The sequence below is a fragment of the Populus trichocarpa genome, chromosome 10, assembly GCF_000002775.5.
Source record: "Populus trichocarpa isolate Nisqually-1 chromosome 10, P.trichocarpa_v4.1, whole genome shotgun sequence".
NCBI classification, from domain to species: domain Eukaryota; kingdom Viridiplantae; phylum Streptophyta; class Magnoliopsida; order Malpighiales; family Salicaceae; genus Populus; species Populus trichocarpa.
Genome location: NC_037294.2, coordinates 15422800 through 15442391, shown reverse-complemented (window position 1 = coordinate 15442391; position 19592 = coordinate 15422800). Strand labels below are relative to the sequence as shown.

Genomic DNA, 19592 nt, shown 5'->3' with positions numbered 1-19592 from the left:
AACGGCAAGAGGAATTTTCACCTAATACAAATCTCTAAAGAGAAAAGGCCAGATATTGAAATATTAATAAAAAAAAACATAGAAATAAATACACAAATACAAAACGTGCTTAATGAATAGAAGTGTCGGTAACAGAGAGGATGTGCTGTTGCCTGAGAACGTACGGTGCTGGGTTTGCCATGGACCGACCTATATTGATGTTGATATCCTAACTGTGCAAACCATAGCTTAATTTCTTTGATATTTAATTGATGGCAGAAAAGGATCATATAATAAAAAACCTTTTATACTATAAGATACACATATGCTAGTTAATTTTTAATATACACATAAGTTACTTATAAGATACATAAATACAAGCAGTTGTCCACAAGTTTTAAACCTTATTTCCACCCACCGCCTCTCCTCCTCCTCCTCCTCGCACTGGAGTCTTGTTAGTTAGCTTTTCTTTTCCTAGTTCGCTTCCAATATCTCGTTACATGCGTATCTATTATCCACCCCTTTCTCGTTTACTTTTTCAAATCTGGGGTTAATTTTTTCTCTTACTTATCATCATATATCTATCTTCCCTTGCCCATGTTGTAGTTGTATATTCTTATCCCACCTTCTCACTCCAAGCCAATCCGATTCTCTCTCTCTCTCGGCCCTTTTTTCTTTCTTTAACGTTCCTCTGCTTTCTTTCTCGCATCTCTACCTTTTCTCTGCTGCAAGGTAATTCAGGGATGAAAGATCCCTTCCCACCCCCTTCTCTCTTAACCTGACACGTACACACACCTTCTTTTTGGCCAAAGGTTGCGAGTGGTGTGGCCCTTTTGTATATAAAGGGTTCATTTCTTGACCATTTTAGTGTTAGTGTTAATTTCTTGGGTCGATAGAGAGTTTTGGTATCCATTCTCCCTGATCTTTCCTCTCACTCGCAATCCTAAGAGTTGTTTTTGCCTTCAGAAGTTTTTGTTCTGATCGTTTTGTTTGATTGATGAATAGCAGGGGAGAAGAGAGATGGCAGACTGCAACAGCAGCGAAAACTTCTATGGCTCTCAAGACATTGAGGTACGCACAAACCCGATGGGTTCATTACCGTGTTTCTTTAGGAAAATCAAAACAAGATATTTTATTTATGAGAAATATTACTTGTTACATGAACGCGACTAAAAATTTGGAAGCATGCCTCGTGTGAGGTAACCACATACAAGATTTGTGGTGCTGGGCATATGGGACCCAACTAACTCATTCGTTTAATGTGATAGAACTACCTCGTTGATGATGAATTCACCATTGCTACTAATTATATGCAGTTTAGGCCCTAATATGATTAATGGCCGGCTCGTATTTGAAGCTCCTGGTTGCATGTCTAAAATGCACCTTAATTATATATAAATAACAATTGCGAATTGATACTTAATCTTCATAACAAACACTAATTCGTTGTCAGTTCAGACATAATTTAGTTTGTAAACATAAAATCTAGAATATATGCATTCGAGCATAACACAATCCCTCACTTCACATAAAAACAACGTTATTTTTTTGTTAAATTTGATGCCATTATATATACATTGAAATCGAACACGTGAAAATTGTCTTGAAAAATACAGTCAAGCTAATGTGCATAACAATTCTCAAACCTACGTGGACATTTCTCAATCATTTATTTGTTGTATCGTTTATTTAGCTAGTTAAATAGCTTATGATTTTTGCACTGATTTCCACATATAATTTATATTTTATTTTTGTAAAAGTTAAAAAATCTTGTTTTTTATTTATTTTGTATGTAGAGATTTATTTCATAAAAAATGTAATCTAATATATATAGTTTTTAAAAATCATAACTAAAAATAATATATTTAAAATCTCAACGGCAAAAGCTTTGTCTTACCAATTCTTTTTAGCTTATCCCAAAAATGAGCCTGCCTGAGTATCTGTGATATTTTTCAAGTGGGGCCTTAATGGAAGGGGCAAAAATAAATCTCTCCACACTAGATTTGTCCTTTTCTTGGCTTATAATTAGTAGTATGGGATCCTCGTCGCAATCATGGTAATGTTGTGGTGGTCCCTACATCGAACGGCTATTAGTATGACATGACATTCACTTGGGCACCAAATGCTGACATTCTTTGAGGTGTCGGCAAATGTACAGTCGTAATTTGTACATACCACAGTACTACCATACAGTATCGCATCTGATTTTACCCAATACACTCGATTGATTTCACACACCGGTTAGCCACTGTTTCGGATTACGGTACAAATATAGGCATGTGAATTTTATTTTTTTTTAATCGTTTTGATACATTCATAATAAAAATAAGTTTTTAGAAACTAAAAAAGTAATGTTTTAATTTATTTCTGAGCTCGCTGAAAATTCAATTAGAAAAAGACTTTATACTAATATATCCAATATTGTAATTGATGAAATAAAAGATTTTAAAGGTGGGAGTCAGATTCAAGTCACCCATTATAAATTTTGATTTGAGGCCTTATCAGTTGACGGGGTCAAAGTAAAGGATAATTGAGGCTGGTCCGTTGTACCTAACTTGAGCTTTCGAGTGCTCATTCTAACCTAATTTTGAGATGAACGTTTTGTTTTTTTAGGAGCGCCATCTTTGATCAACGAATCAGTCTTAAATTAAATAAACTGAGAGACGATAGAAATATTACCCACATCGGCTCTGTGGAGCCTAGCAAAATCTAATTAAGAAAATAATGCTAGGAAAAAGAAAAAGAAAAAGAAAAACCAGGGGCGGCTGTGCCCAGCATTATTTAATTAATCAGTATTATTCTCTTGGAAATAAAATTGTTGAAGATTTTTGTCAAACTTTAATTTTTTTTTTTTTTTTTGCTGTTGTTGACAGCCAGCATCCGCGACCAAGAAATATGGAGGGTTGGCACCCAAAAAGAAGCCCTTGATTTCAAAGGTAAGCTAAATAACATGATTTAACAAGTGATATTAAAGAAAATCCGTGCTATTATATGATAAACGAGCCTTTAATAATGCATGTAGGACCATGAACGCGCCTTCTTTGATTCGGCAGACTGGGCATTATGCAAGGTACTTGTCATTACCAGAGAAAAACCCACTAATTTTTCATGTATTGTCCCGTCGGTACAGGTTTGGGTTTGGGGCAGTTGCTATATTAAAATAAATGGTCCCATGTATTAACATGGTCAGCCAACGCCACATGAGATGCTGCCAGTTACCGAGCAGCAACTGCTATTCTTTGCTAATTGCAACCAACCTGCATGCCTAGTTGCTTGCTTCTACTTAAGGCCATGAAACTCTTACTTCATTCTATTTTATTTATGTTTTTTTAAGTTGCTTCTACTGTGTTTCTGTGTTTTATTTATGTTTTTTTAAGTTGCCTTCTACTGTGTTCCGGTGTTTTATTTATGTTTTTTTAAGTTGCTTCTACTGTGTTTCTGTGTTTTTTATCTCGAGATAATGATTAAATACTATCTTAAAAGTCTAAGTTGATCTGCATTGGAGTGTTTCTGGAAGTTGAATGTAATTGCTAGAAAAAACAGAATTATATGTCTTTTATTCGACAATTTCTGTTTGAGTTCATGTTTTTTAATAGAAAAAACAGTCAATTGGATTTGTTTCGAAAATACTTTCATCTCAGCCATTATGACATTAGAGGTATTTTCCAATAAATATATTCTATTATGGATTTTTAAGTGTGAAAAAACCAAGTAAACTATAGTCATCTCATTTGCTAATTGGTGCAGAGTAGAGGCGACGACTTTAATTGCAAATAGAACAAATTAATGCATACTGATTTACTAATCCTCCGTGCCTAAAACTCTATCTGACCTCCTCTCTGTCTTCATTTTTGGGTTTTCCCCCCAAACAGCAAGGAGCTGGAGTGAATCAAAAGTCAACAGTGGCAATAGAAACTTTGCGCCCGAAACTACAGGTAATAATATCTTACCCCCCCTTCTTCTTGCTTGCGGGTTTTTTTTTTTTTGTGGCAGGGAGAATTGTATCCCCCATCTCCTTCCTCAAGAGGGGAAAAAAAAAAAACATAGCTGTAAGGGGAAAAAAACAAAGAGAATGTTGTTTATACGGGATGCTCCCGTGATTAAAATTTGAAATTTTCATTAATAAGTTTCATGTTAAAATTTCAAACTCTATTATAGAACTTGATATCTGTCAATTTTTATACACGCGATTTCCAGTAAAAATAACCGATTTGTAGATAAAAGATCTAAATAATGACACATCATTGATATCGACTCCTAGAATTTCCTAACCAGGATCCTTTAAAATAAGAACTTATCGTTACATGATTGAACTTGGATTTACAAACTGCAGAGAACACCTCATCATCCACTCCCTCCCAGGAGACCGGCCTGTACATCTGGTAGCAATGTGAGTCTTGACTTGGACGCGTAACGTGTTTTACCAGATTGCTCTTTGATGCTTCAACACTAGCTTTTTTACTCTTGGCCCTGTTGTTGTTGTTGTTGTTGCAGGCAGGGTTAGATTGATTAAAATGTTCAGAGGAAGTGATTATATGCGTTTTACAGACATCTCTACTCGTCCAAATTGTGCTCCTTGCAATTGCCCCCTTTGAATGTTGATCTAAACTATTCTTAATAAAGGAGCTTTCGTCTGAGATAAATCCCAATATACGCTCTCTTTCTTCACTCTTAAGTTCAAATAAATCCTTAAGAGTGACTTGTTTTCTTTAAATACATAATATTTATATAAAATATATATTCTTAAAATCGTTCGGAAAAAAATTTGGGGTAACCGAATATTTATTTATTAAGCTAAGGCATTAAGGCAAGAGCAATTCGCCGCGAGTTAGTACTTCCCCGACAAAAAGTAGTGCAATAGTGAAAATCAAAGAGACAATAACATAAAACAATTACCCAGGAAGCTACTCTCTTAAAAAGTTAATAAGTTCCATGTATACATATTTTTCTTACCTATCTCCTTATGTTTAGTTTTATTTATTTATTATTATTATTGACGAGCTCCATGTATAGTTTTTATGAGATGAAAATGCTCTTGTATTATTGCATATTCATTGTAATTAAATTAGTTTATAAGAGAATGAGTTAATTACATCGATTGGATTTCATTAATTTAGAGTGTTTGGCTCTGGTTGAACTAATTTTTTTTTAATTTTGAATTTTTTAATTTTTTTAGATTATTTTGATATATTAATGTAAAAATTAAATTTAAAAAATAATAAAAAATTATTTTTAAATAAAATTATTTTAAAAAAACAATATTTATTTTAAACAATCCCTTGGTACCAACTTGCTGTTTTAAGAAGTAAATTAAAATTAATAATAAAAAAAAAGATAGCACATTCCGAAGCAAATCCATTCTTCTCCCTGGCGAATGATAGACTTTGTTAGCATAGTAAAAAAAAAAAAATCATTTATTGTTTTTTAAAATATTTTTTATTTTAAAAAATAATTAATCTTTTTATTTTAAATTTTATTTTTAATATTAATAATTCAACTTAAAACATAGAAAGTAAAGTAAAATAAAATAAAATATTTTTAAAAAACTCGTTTAAAACACAAAATAACCGTTATAGAAAACACCAAGTAGTTTATTAGAACCGTCAAGTCGTCGTTATGTAGAAACGAAAGAAAAAACGACAGGTCATTTGCAGTCCGGCTTTGAAATTCTCTTAAGCGAAACCCCTGTGCTTCACTTGGTTCCAGTTTGTGCAGGAAGGACGGACATGAGAGGGCTTTCATTCTTTAGCTTCTAGATGATCGCCTGAACTCATTAACCTCCCTAAATCTAAAAAATCATTCAATCAGTCAAAGTTCCCCGACACAAAAGAAACCTCTCAAAACCCAAAACTGATCAACTTCAAAGGCAAACCAACAACACTGATGCTACTTTGACAGGTAATAATAGTCTTTCTTCATTAATCTCTCAGCTTAAAAAACCCAACTCGGTTTCCAGTCCCAAAAGGTTATTTCATAGAAAAGGAGCCTGCCTCGTGGAGATTGGCTTGCGATACATTATTCCGCTGCCTGTCAGAGAAGTGTATGCCAAGAGAGGCAGGTGCATTATCGAGGAAACTTGGGGAGGGAGGTTACTTGCCTGACATTTCGACGTTTAACATCCCAGTGACTTGTTTGTTAAAGGGTTTGGATGTCAATGAGACGTGTGGGATGTTGGATAGATTTATTGAGCAGGGTGCGAAGTTGGGGTTTAGCATTTACCTTGAATTGATTGAAACTTTGTACAAGGCAGGAAGAGGTATGGAGGGTGATCCGTAATAGAATCAAATGGTCAAAGATGGACTTGTGTCAGATGTCTTTTCTTATAACATGCCAATTGATTGCTTCTGCAAAGCCAATGTGATGAACGAGGCAGCAAAGGCTTTCAAAGTGATGCAAGATAGAGGTATTTCTCCCAACCTTGTTACTGTTGCTGATGCTTTTAGAACGTGGATTGAAGCCAAATATCTTCACTTTTAGTTTGATAATTGATGGTCTTTGTCGAGCACAACAGGTTGATGATGCTTTAGGCTGTTTCAGTGAAATGGTGGAGTGGGGTATCTCTCTTAATGCTGTCACGCACAATATATTGATTCGTTCTCTGTGTGTTAGAGGGGATGCTGCTAGATCAATGAAACTCTTGTTAGACATGCAAAAACATGGAAAAAGCCTGGATATTTTATCTGCATTTCTTGTTGGGGTGTCTATATTCTGCTGCAACCTAGGTATTTGACAGATAACGAACAGATGGTCAAAAATTAGTGATTTTGATTTTGGAGCATTAACGATAATTTTCTGATCCTTCACAGGGAAGGCAGATGAAGATGGGCCTCAAACAGGCACAGGAATTGCTGGCGGTATGCCTCAAACAGGCACAGGCATTGTAGATGGTGATCCGGCTGAAGTTGTTGCAAAAGCTTTGCTATGTTTCAACAATAAATATGTAGGTGGGATCTTGATTTTATCCACCCATGGTAGGATACATGCGGTCGACTGGTCGAGTACGTTGAAATATGTTCGATTAATCATCGCTGCTTCACCCAGTGATCCTTTTTTGTGCTTGTTTCTGACTTGCATATTAATGTTGCCTATTAGGTTTATAATTTCCTTCACTTCACTCCGCTACTGGGTTAAGTACTTACGTTTCTGGGAGCAGTCTCTGGTGTGGCCTTTCTTAGGCCTTGGTCTTTGTTCATTTTCTCTTTAGCACCAAAAGAGTTATCATGTGAAACGTTTGATCTTTAGTCAAAATATTCTTTCATGCTTCTTACAAATTGCTTTGGCATTGATTTTTGCCAAGTCCCGGATATACAGCAGCTGTCAAGAAGCCTATAGATTGACCTAGACTGGTAACCTTGACGTGCTTCCTGAATATGTTGATCCCTACTGCAGCGGACCGTGCCTTTCAGAGACACATTTGGTGCTCAACTGCATCGAAAACATCACGAAAAACTTTGTTTTCTATAATAAAGCCACCATAGAGAGGATGTTCGAGACACAATCAAGGCAGGATGTAGCTATGGTCCCGAAAGAGGTATTTTACTAGTTTATGAAGTTGTCATCTTGCTTTGGTTTCTTCCACAAAGTCAAATTCTGGTGTTGGTGTCACCCAAGTAATTTTGACGTGTCTGAGCACCTTCAAGCTGAACAAAACAATGCATACAACACCGCGAATCAGATTCTGCTAGGACTTGGCTTCATGTTTGCTGGGCCTGCGTTATTGCTTTGATATTTATTATGATGTCTGCAATTTGTGGTTGGAGGTTTCTTGTTTTCAGAGGGATATCTCCCAGTTGAGATGTTCTGAGAGAGGAGACGAGCGTTATTTTTCGCTAGCTTGAAGTTAATGTTCACATTTTGGCACTCAGAAAGAAAATAACAAGTTATATTTGTGTCCTGGTATGTAATAGCAAAATGTGCAGTTTTGAAAGCTTGATTTGATGAGTTGCTGGAACTGAACTTTGTTCAAGCTACACAGAACCCTCTACAAACAACAATATGGATAACGAAGTTTTCTGTGAAGGAACAATGGGAAGTATACGAACTCCCTAGAACTCACAGGGGACTTTATTTTGCTACACACACTGGCTGCATACAAAAACAAACCTGCAGAATCTGTGACGCGGAACAATGGGAAGTATACAAACTCCCTAGAACTCACAGGGGACTTTATTTTGCTACACACACAGGCTGCATACAAAAACAAACCTGCAGAATCTGTGACGCGGAACAATGGAAATCCAAGAAAACCTTTGAGGTTTTCATTACTTCATCGGATCTTAAAAAATCTTTTACTGACATGTTTTTATAAACTCAAAAACTTCAATAACACACTACAATTACAATATTTTCTCGTGATTCTTGGAAGTTGAAATGTTAAAATTATGCCGTAGAATATCAAAATTTTTAGAGGAAAGAAGTTCTGAATTTGTATAATTGATATTGTACATAATGCAATGTATTTTTTAAAAATATTTTTTAATTAAAATAATATTTTTATTTTTTGAATTTTTATTTTATTTTTAAGAACAATATACCAAAATTATTGAGAAATTATTTAAAAAAAACAAGTTGAAAATCAGAAGCAAACACGACATTAAATATAAACTCATTAGGCTTAAGCTATACACATGCTTAACAAGCTAAGAATTTTAGTTTTATGTTTATGAAAATCACATCTAGTAAAACTAAACATTAATTTACAGTATGATCTAACAATCTTTAATGGAAATTGGGTTGTAGATGGTTCTGATCCTATTTACCCTTTCTCAAATGATGCCTTTAACTGTTTCATTAACAGAAGGCCTGACTTGGATTATCTTCGATATCAATGGGAACCACATTGATGCCACATTCCATGGTCTAAAGACAAATTCACCCAGTTCCCTTTAATTTTCATATGATCTGGTTTATTATTATTATTATTATTATTATTATTATTATATGTGATGATTTTTCCATATGATCTGTGATTTTTTTATTACATGTTGTATTGTGTAGGCTTGACGGGAAAAAATGTTGCGATCAAAATCAAACACCGATTGTTAAATGGGTGTTTGAGAGTCTGATAATGGTTATGGTTTAGAGTATTTTTCACTCGAAAATAAACTAAAATAATTTTTTTAATTTTTAAAATCTATTTTTGATATTAACACGTCAAAACAATTCGAAAACATTAAAATTTTTTAAAAAAATTTAAATTTTTAAATAACAAGATTTCAACTGCATTTCTAAATACTGTTTAAAAAAAATCCAAATGTTATTTGATGTTGGACCAGGGATTATAATGTTTTGTTTAAGTTGCTTGCTCTTTCGGTAAAAGAATATCAACTTACGACAAGCTTAAACAATAACTTAGCATGCATTTTAAGCATAGAAGTAAGCATTTGTAATTATACTTTAATTATAAATCATCACAGCTTACATATTCACATATAAAGATAATTCTATAATTAATCTAAAATCTATATGTGTGTGTAAGATATTTATTTGCTGTAAACCTTGGAATCAAAATCAGATAGTAATAAGTTATTTTCAATGATCGATTATGTTTTTATAATTATATTGCTTATTTCTTGGTGTAAACATAATAATATCACAAGTCTCATATGATTCAAATTCCTCATATTGTCTAGTTCCACTTCTAAACAATACCAATAAACTCAAAGCAATTTAATTCAAATCACTCTACAAAAAATAAGAATCTAAACTCTAGAATAAATAAAAAATGAGGTACAAGCTAAGAAAAATTGAAGGTAAAAAGAAGTTAAGAAAATAGCTGTGAAGAAGGCAAATGAGCTGTTGTTTAGCACGTAAAAAAATTGCTATTAAATTGTAAAAAATAATTTGTAGTTTATTTTGAGCAATTTATTTTTATATATTATTTTGATCTTTTTAATATAATTACATCCTTAAAAGGTATTTTAAAAAAATATAATATTGACACACACATATAAGAAAATTTATTTGAAAATTAGCAAAATAATTTTTATTTTTGAAACTATCAATGCGCCAACATAAATATGTGAATTTGTTTTTAACTTGGTTGTGTCTCTGTTTTTTTTTAATTTCTTGTTTATTAAGAGATAATTATAAATTATATAATTTTTTTTCCACAATGAAAAGTTTTATATGGGTTGTAGTAATGAAACCTATATTATAAAGACCATATAAAAAAATTATGATGTCAATACTAATATTTATTCTCAATAGATAAATAGACATAAAAAACTGAGAGAAATAAGGGAGAAAATAAAAAAGATATCCAGAGACAAATTTCTCATTACTTTTCTTAGATCTTAAATTTATTTTTTTCTTTTATTATCTATCCATTCTTAAAATAAATAATAATAATAATAATAATAATAATAATTCATATTTATTTATTGGGTACCTTAAAATTTTACACAAGGCAGCACTTAATTTTTCCAATAACGCCGTGCCACGGCAAGGATGGTCATAACCACGACTGTAAGCGAAAAAAAACCATATTAAACTTGCGAGAGCCTAACAGAAAGAGGCAAAGAAGCTCCCTCTTACTACCCGAAACGACAGAGCATTCCGCTTTCCTGTCCTTTTCCTCGCTACGAAGTCTAGAAACTGATCTCTGTAAAACCCGTGTTCTCATCAAGGCACACGTGAAATAATCCCCGGAATAATTGATCGTCAACGCGATGAAGATCAACGTCGATAAAATGACTCGAAAAGTCGAAGTCGATAATCGGATTCCTCTGCGTAATTACTACAGAATCGCTGATAATCTCCTCCGTCAGGTCTCCTAATTGCATTTGAATTCCAATTTAGCTATAATATCTCAACTATGCAACAATTTTTAATTTTTGCCCTAATTACTCTTTTTTTTCGTGTGTGGATTTGATAGGCAAATATACACAGAGAAGAGAAGAATGTAGTAGATTTGTACATAATGCTACTTAGATACTTAAGGTCAATATCGGCAAACTGCACCGTTTTTACCTTAATTTCAATTGTTTTTGGAATTCATTTTTTTTTTGTGTTTTGTTCAGTTTGGTTTCTGAAACTATACCTTATCATCGAGATTACCAAGCTTTGTATCAAAAAGAAAGAGCAAACTACAAGAAAGTAAGTTTAATTTATTTTATATTTGTTCTTGCAGTTAGCTTTATGTTAATTGTGTTAATTATTATCACAATTAAGTTGTGATTATTTTGTTATTTAACAGAGATCATTTGCGGTGTTAAGTGAGCTTGAATCAATTAAGCCTGAATTCCATAGGCGAGTGGATGAGATAGAAAAAGCTTATTCAAGAACACAACAAGTCGAATTTAATGGTTCAGGAACATCTACTTTGGAATGGCCACCTGCTAATAAAAATTCTTACTCGAGCAAGGTAATTATAAAGTAATTCTCTTTTGATCTGTGCATTATGGATAAATGATACGTGGCTTATTTTGTGTTATATTTATGTTTTTCATAAGTTGTTTTTGTTAATTATTAACATTGTTTTTGGTTTTTGGTTTTAGCTTGTTGTTGTCGCGCCACAGTCATCGTGGAAGTATGATAATAATCATACTCAAGGGTTGTATTTAGACATGTCGCGAATTGACAAGCAGTTGCAGAAGTTGTGAGTATAATATTTCAAGAATAGTTTTATTATTTAGAGACACGAGTCCTGTATTTTCTGTAGCTGTATGGTATTCAAATGGCATTGCTTTTCGTTGTGAAAGATATGTCTTTGGTTTAAGAAGGCTGACACTCATTGAATCTCTCATTTTGATGGTTGTATGTCTTTCTATTTCTACTCTTTTTTTTGCCTGCGAACTGTGAATTTAAATGTGATGCGTAAGGGTATTGAGCTCAAATTTTCAGTAAGAACCACTTAATTATTTCTGAAAACCTGCAGGTCTGTTAGTTTACCTTTACCAAAGCAAGAGACTTTATCAAGGCACTCGTTTTTAGGCCCAAATGGTTTCCGGGGCCAATGGTCAGGACCGAGTGCAGAGATAAAGGTAAAATTGTTGGCTGCTTCTTTTGTTTGCTTTTTGCACATGTGTGTGCTTTCAATAAAACATGCAAAATCCATGGACTAATCGGTTTATTTTTATATGCAGGTTCAGTACCCTAGCAATGCTGACTTAACCTCTACTGAAAATTCAAGGTGAGGACTTTACCTAATCTGTTTAAACCTTCAAATATGTTTTTCTTTTCTGAAATTTTGGATTATTTTTGTTATATGTTGTGACGAATTTAAAATATTGAATGTGTTTCATAATACTTAGTAAGGTTTTCCCAAAAAAAATTGGGACTACTTGTAACATTGTGTTTTATTATGGTTATGATAGCCTGAATCAAGCTGGACAATATGATGCTATGGCAGTAAAAGATGCCAATTCTGCGGCTGTTGAATCTACAATGGAATCAGTTCTATCCTTAGATGATGGTAGATGGCCACGTCTGGCTGAGGACACATGCCCAACATTAATTAATGAAGCAAGGGAGGATCCTTTTCAGTTTGTTGGCATCAGGCAACCCTCCCCTCCTCCCGTTCTTGCTAAAGTGCAGCAGGAATCTACCCCGATTCCTTCATCTAAAGTTGCTGATCCAAGACCTGGACCAGCAAAACCTTCTGATGATGGATTGCCAAGCTCTAATTCCTATCAACATTTACATGTTGTAGGTGTCCAAATCTTTTTAATGTTTGAAAATTCATATTTAGGGGAGTTCCACTATCTTCTTTTTTTTTAAAAAAAAAGTTATCATGGTCCTTTAATCTTTCACTTTAATTCTAGATTCTTGATCATTAGTACTTCTATCTTATTATCACCTTTTGACTGTCACTGCAGCCTGTAAATTTGATGGAAGACTTCTTGAGATTGGCTCGGGCAAATACAGAGAAAAATTTAGAAACATGTGGTGTTCTTGCTGGTTCACTGGTAAGGGGAGCCAAATTTTTGTACAACAAAAAAATGTATTTTTTCTCTCAAAGCCTTTAAAGTTCCTTATCTAATTCACTTCATGTGTTGTAGAAAAACAAGGTTTTTCACATTACTACGCTTATAATCCCAAAGCAAGAGTCAACTTCAGATTCGGTATGAGAACATTTTTTTCTCAACTTAGCCTTTTATTTTATGTACTGTTTTTAACTAATGTTTTTTTCAAAATTATGAAGTTCCTTATCTATATGCTTCCTGCTCTACTACTTTCAACCAGTAAATCATTGAAGGGCAATTGTTGATGATTTCGAGTTATGAAATCTGTTAACTCTAGAGACATCAGGAGATTAGTTGACATTAAGATTATATCCACTAGAGCACATTGTATTCCCTCTTTGAGAGCATCCTCTTTTCCGTGTCTCAATATATTTTGACTTATGCATATAAATACATATGCGCACATGCATGAGTGTTTATCATCCCTCCAAATGGAAAGTGGAACTATTCTTCAGTTTAATTTCCATTAGCATTATAGTCAAATCAAACAAGACTGCAATATACTAAGAACGCAGTCTAAGGTTCTTTGTTTCTTGTTTCTTTGGAAGATCCATGCCCACATTTTTGGACTCTAAATGTACTATATGATGGAATGCAATTCAACATTATCACCTTAATTATGTGCATCTGACTTTGAAATATCATCTATCATAATTTCTTATTTTTAGGCCCCCTTTTTCTTCATGTCCATGCTTTTAGTAACATCACCTGAAACAATTGCTAATGTGCAGTGCCAGACATTAAATGAAGAAGAAATATTTGAAGTTCAAGACAAACTATCACTTTTTCCCCTTGGATGGATTCATGTAAGTATCTCAATAATGGCAAGTTAGTGTCAGATTTTTTTTTTGACTTGGTTGTGTTAGTATTTTTTCATATTTGTTGTCCTGTTAGAAAGTATTTGGCTAGATGTTAAAGTTATGTTTCCATCATTCTGGTTAATTTTTTTAGTCTGCATATTGTTGGTCTTGTTTTTGTTGGTATCATCCATAACTGCCTTCACATTTTGAGTAACTTGCTATCAGCCATTGGTATATAAAAGAGTTAAGTATTTCTGTAGTGTTTGATTTTGTGCTTTATGTGTTACCTTATTCGAGTTTCTTGCATGACTTTTCAGACACATCCATCACAGACTTGTTTCATGTCTTCAGTTGATCTGCACACTCACTACTCGTATCAGGTAAGCTATCTTTTTTGCTGCCTTTGGAGTTTGCACTAATACATCCCTGACTCTTCTTTGTGGGATGTCATTATTTCTAGTTCATTGGGTTGTTCTCTTTGAGCTTGCATATATGCAGCTAACTATGTGTGAAGTTTTTGAAAATTTTAAAGCTCTTGTGCGCTGCCTTTTCTTATTATAGATCACTGCTTAATCACATGTAACAATTATCACTTAAGAAGTGGTTTCTACGACACCTTTTATCTCACCAATGCCCTAATTCTCCAATTATTTATGAACATACTAAAAATTGAAAAGAATATCAATATTTTCAGTTTTCGTTATCTTGTTTGATCTATTATCCAGTTGTTTTGAAATATAATGTGTATTGCTGATCGGCCTTTTTGCTTCCTGTTTTTTAGATCATGTTGCCTGAAGCAATTGCAATTGTTATGGCCCCGACAGATGAATCAAGGTGGGCTTATTTCCCCCCCAATTTTTCACTTCACTAAATCTAGTTTATATAAATTGATTAAAAAATGTATGCTTAAAAGCTATAAAGAATAAATGCATTCACTACTTGAACCTTATATTTGTAGATGTATTGTCATGAGGTTGCCTATTATTTGTGAGGTGTCGGTCAAGTTTTGAAATTGTAATCACAGCTTGAACCACATGGGCTGGACCATGGTCCATATCTTATCCTATAGTTCCAACTGCCCAGTCGGTGATGTGAAGATGTCAGAAAATATGATAATGCAGGGTTTTAGTATGAGATTAAAGATGACTTATGAAAGTATGCAGTTCAAATACCTATTAGGATCTACATGGGGCTGATTCAAGTGGTTAAGTTGATGCTGATACTCTTATAAGAGGTGTAGGATACGACACCTACTAGCCACAAAATCCCATCTTGGCCACTTGCTTGAGCCATAAGGGCTGCAACTGTTGGTGTTGTTTCATTTAGGGGAGCTCTAGCCTAATGAATGTCTTGGACAAATGACCCAGATAACCCCTTGCTGAACCCCCCCCCCCCCTCTCTATTTCAGGCCGCTAACAAATATATTCTGCTAGTGCAGTCCACATGGAATTTTTCATCTATCTGATCCAAGTGGTGTGTCAGTGATTCGTAATTGCCAGCAGAGAGGGTTTCATCCCCATGAGGAGTCTTTGGATGGGAGCCCGATTTATGAGCACTGTTCTCATGTTTACATGAATTCCATTATGAAGTTTGATGTTGTTGATCTTCGGTAAGCTTGCAAATCTCTTGCAGGAAGAGTCTCGATGGAAGTTTTTTCCTTCAGAACAAGTATGTATGTCAACATGTTGTAAATTCAACTGTTTCAATGAATAGATTGTTGTTGAAATAGAGCGTATACATTTGTTTCTTAACCACTGGATAGAGTTTCTGGCCTCCATGTCCAAGATGCACAGATATTACCGCACTGTATAAGATAATTTTTTTTGCAATTGATTGTATTATTGTCAACATGAGGAATCCGGCATTGTGTAAATAATTACAATCGCTAGATGAAAGGTTGTGATCAAATATGTCAGTAATTGGACGAAGCTATTTATTGTTTGGCTTCTGAATGCTAGCTTTTGTGTTGTTGACTTGTATTTGAGTGTGTTCACTTTCCAACAAGCATTCCAGAATGGAAGGCGCTGGTTCAAGGAGCAACGCACTGAACGTTACAAGGGTTCATAACCTTCTCTCTCAATGTATTTGATTAGAAATATGATCGTGCACACTCTATAAACAAACGAGTGTTATTATGCATATCGTTTGGAGAAGGAAGCTGTATCTTTGCTTGTGCTTGATTTGAGGGAGCTTGAGAACACGTAGCCTGTAGGCCAATAATCTATGAGTTTGCATGGTACAAAACGCTGGTTACAGATATCACGGTCATGGCGAGGATCTGGACCGCCTCTGTGTCATGAAGATTTTATATGGGGAATTTTTATGATCTGCCGTGCTGCAAGTTGTCAGGGAAGGGGAGAGATGGCCTGCAAGAGCAGTTATACTGGAAACCTCAATCCTTGGTTTCACGTTTGGCATAATTCCTCGTATTCTTCGTTCTACCGTTGCTATGATGAACATCAATAAGCTGAGACTTTCGAGGATACTATTAAATTATAGGAGAAAACTAGGAAGAAAAACTAGAGACCACCTCTCTGATGAGACTCTGGTTGGAGCAAAGAAAAAGGATTGGTGATCTAACAATCATGATACGAGTGTTCAATTGAACGAGCCTTCTTGCAAGCGTTGGTGGGCACGAATGCTTTGCAGTACAACTGTTACAGTCATCGGTTAAATCTTAAGACAATCTATGGCCTCGCTTCTCCAGCCTTGCATGTGACCTGCATCAATGTTCGCACACAATGATATTGACTTTTAGTTAGATGGTCCCAGTTTCTTCTGTTTGGGAACTTGCAACTTCTGAATACCTTTTCAATGAATTGACGCATTTCTTTTCTCAATACCCGACAAAAAAAGAGCAAGGGCATAGGTTTGTTTTTTTCCTTCCTTTCTTTTCTTCATTATTGTTTGATGGGTGAGTGCGAAAGTGTGGATGTTCATCTACGACAAAATACTTCTTCTCCTTCTTCCTCTTTTTTTTTTTTTTTTTTAAGAGAGTGTTATAGGCTAGTTTGATAGTTTGCGCTCATCATACTAAATTCTCTATTCTCGAACAAGGCTTTTTAATAACAGGGCATGCCCTAAAATGTGTGACTAGGCAAAAAAATTGAAAGCAAAAATAACAGAAGAAGCATATCTCTTGACCCAGCTTTTTACTAACTCATGGTTAACCATGAAAAAATCTTTCTAAAAGGATTGGTGCTAAGGGAAAGTACTAACGAGCAACCATGATCGATGCATCCCGGGAGGTAGAGTACCGCAGCAAATATCAATTGTGACAAGAATGAATGGCAATTGAATACTTTTCTTTTTCTTTTTTTTAATTTTTTTAATAGAACAGGAGAACTGGTAGGGCAGCGACGACACCTCTATTAAACCTAGCACAAGCCTTTACTCCGAGGAGAGGCTCAACGGAGCAGATCGCGATGTGGCCAAGATGGGGCAAAAGGAATGTAGGAGAGCATTAACATGGGAGATCCGACTCCTGCTCGTCCGCACCCGTCACAGAGCTTTCCACACCTTTTTGGGTTGCTGAGCCTTGATGAACCTCCACATCCGAACCATCAGATGTAAGAAATCCAGCTGTTTTCAGAATTTTAATTAATTATATATTTAATAAAATTAACTGCCCAACCAAAAGGCTTGAATTAATCGACAAGACATGGGGTTGCTGGTTGACATTCTCAAATTTGTTAAATCCATAGAAGCACGAATTTGTGTGTCGAATTTAAATACTCTTATTAAACTTTAATAATTTCTGATAAATCCATATTTTCAACTATTTCCTTCGAATGAAAGACCTTGCCTAAACACAAAGTTAGTAAAAAAAAAAACTACAACATAAATATGTATCTGCCAAAATCTCTTTCCTTTTCACCCTCTCCTTCACCTCTCAGCTCAACTGTTTCATATATACACCTCTGTTAGCCCATCACCCACTTGAAAAAAAAAAACATAAATTTTAGAATTTTAACAATTATAGTCAGTCAAAGAAGAGGAAAAAGAGAGAATAAGTGAGTTAGGTATCCTATAAACCCTAGAATTCTAACAATCATAAAAAGTCAGCAGAAAAATAGAGAAAGAAAGGGAAGAGCAGTAAAGGGAAGGCATGAAACAAAGAAAGAAGAGGAGGGATAAAACGTGCTAGGGAAAAGAAGGTACAATTAATGGACTGTGTTAAAAAACCATCCCATAAAAACTAAACCTTCTTGTTAATAGGATATTTAAAAGCACCGTTATTTTTTAAAATATTTTTTTATTTAAAAAGTATTAAAATAATATTTTTTTAAAATTTATAATAAAAAACATTAAAAAAATTTAACAAAACAAAATATTTTTTAAATTTTAACTAAAAAAAGGGTTAAAATTCACTCCTAAAAAATGTTAAATAAATGGAAAAACCATAAACACAACGATTAAAGTTCACAATGAAACAGTCCACCGTATTTACTTGAAGGCTTTTAGGTATTTTTTGGGTTAATAATGTCTCAGCTCAGCTAACCTCTGGCCATGCTTTTATTGGCTTTAATGGTGAGAATATTTTGAGCCAAATTTAGTGCATCGACATAATTTTTTTTTTCTTCAAATAAATCTTAAATATGTTATCCACACTCCAACTGAATACATGTATTATTCATAAAAATAAAATGGTTCAATAACTATAAACTTTCTGTTTCTCTAGCTCATATATATATATATATCTGCTAGTTATTAATTCAACTGAATCAGTAGTTCTAATTATATATATTCTTTTGTGTTTTTCAAATGAAAAAAGATTATTTACCATTTTGTATTGATGAACTAGAAAAAAGTCAATGCTTTTAAAGTTTAATATAGATCCGCGTATCTTCTTAAATTGTCTTCGGCATGGTTAAAATACCTAATATTCTTAAATTTGGGTAGTTCAGTTATTTTATAGATCCACCATTAATTTTTCTTACATATAGTTAAAGGAGATATATAAAATGTCTATTTGTCAAGAAAAACTGAATGTTTTCTTGGTAAATGATAAGAAAAAAAAAGAATCTTAAAATAAAAGAAAAGAAAATTATTTAAGAATTCTAAAAGGAAGAAAATAAAACAAGGAAAATTTGTAATTAAATAAATATTTATTAATTCACTAACTAGCTTTTTTTCATGAAAAAAACTATTTATAATATTAATTCGAATAAATATTTTATATCATTATACTATAAAATAACTAAATTAACATAGCACATGCTAAAATTCTAAAACTTGTAAAATATATCGATTATTAAATTTTTATGTGCTCACTAAACCTATTAAAATCTTTATCCGGTCAACCTATTAAAATTTATATTATTTTGTTCGGATAGAAATATTTCTTTTTGAAAAATAAAGAAGAGGAGAATAAAAAAGATAGAAGAAAAGTAAATTTGTGTTTAAAATGGAAAAAATGAAGAATTTATTAGCAAAACGAAATCACTATTTCACTTTAAAAAAAAAAAGAAGAAAAGAAACGAAATCACTGTAACAAACTGACAAGGTAAATTGCATAACTTATGAGGGGTAAAACTGGAAATAGAAAGCAAACCTCAGTCTCATAGACTCATGGCACAGTCCTACCAAAACTTGGCACTTCTTGCAACAGACAGCTTCATCTGTTTCCAACAGCCCACCCTTCAGGCTTGAATTCTTCCTTAGATTATAGATATTCCTTCTTTTATTTTATGTCTTGAGAATACAGACATTCCTTTTGGAGCAGTGGCTTTTTTTTTTAATATTAAAAAATTAATTCAATTGAAAAATTTAAGTGTGAAATAAAATTTTAAAATATAATTTATATTATTTTTTGATATATTTTTTCAAGTAAAGTTTTTTTTGTTCA

At 33.5% G+C, this 19592-nt stretch overlaps 3 protein-coding genes across 9 annotated transcripts; all 3 read left to right on the top strand.

The window, feature by feature from the left end:
* Positions 1–358: 358 nt before the first annotated feature.
* Positions 359–4622, top strand: LOC7482261 (uncharacterized). 4 transcript variants are annotated; one of them, XM_024611391.2, is made up of 7 exons: positions 359–711; positions 985–1050; positions 2853–2915; positions 3002–3049; positions 3852–3914; positions 4313–4369; positions 4474–4622. In XM_024611391.2, the coding sequence occupies exons 2-7, from the start codon at positions 1000–1002 to the stop codon at positions 4486–4488; spliced, it is 297 nt and encodes a 98-aa protein (XP_024467159.2). In that variant the 5' UTR covers positions 359–711; positions 985–999; the 3' UTR covers positions 4489–4622. The 4 variants fall into 4 exon arrangements, with proteins under 4 accessions (XP_024467159.2, XP_024467160.2, XP_024467158.2 ...); XM_024611392.2 differs by having other exon boundaries at positions 359–884; positions 988–1050; XM_024611390.2 differs by having other exon boundaries at positions 359–884.
* A 155-nt stretch (positions 4623–4777) lies between these two features.
* On the top strand, positions 4778–7891 carry LOC7482260 (uncharacterized). 3 transcript variants are annotated; one of them, XM_024611386.2, is made up of 4 exons: positions 4778–6382; positions 6491–6701; positions 6786–6919; positions 7369–7891. In XM_024611386.2, the coding sequence occupies exons 2-4, from the start codon at positions 6521–6523 to the stop codon at positions 7441–7443; spliced, it is 390 nt and encodes a 129-aa protein (XP_024467154.1). In that variant the 5' UTR covers positions 4778–6382; positions 6491–6520; the 3' UTR covers positions 7444–7891. The 3 variants fall into 3 exon arrangements, with proteins under 3 accessions (XP_024467154.1, XP_024467157.1, XP_024467153.1); XM_024611389.2 differs by having other exon boundaries at positions 7072–7891; XM_024611385.2 differs by lacking the exon at positions 6491–6701 and having other exon boundaries at positions 6786–7891.
* A 2536-nt stretch (positions 7892–10427) lies between these two features.
* On the top strand, positions 10428–15701 carry LOC7482259 (AMSH-like ubiquitin thioesterase 3). 2 transcript variants are annotated; one of them, XM_024611436.2, is made up of 14 exons: positions 10428–10748; positions 10856–10920; positions 11001–11076; positions 11177–11344; positions 11478–11578; positions 11858–11963; positions 12066–12112; positions 12297–12627; positions 12798–12887; positions 12981–13043; positions 13676–13750; positions 14062–14124; positions 14526–14578; positions 15153–15300. In XM_024611436.2, the coding sequence occupies exons 1-14, from the start codon at positions 10650–10652 to the stop codon at positions 15175–15177; spliced, it is 1362 nt and encodes a 453-aa protein (XP_024467204.1). In that variant the 5' UTR covers positions 10428–10649; the 3' UTR covers positions 15178–15300. The 2 variants fall into 2 exon arrangements, with proteins under 2 accessions (XP_024467204.1, XP_002316018.2); XM_002315982.4 differs by having other exon boundaries at positions 10429–10748; positions 15183–15701.
* The last annotated feature ends 3891 nt before the right edge of the window (positions 15702–19592 follow it).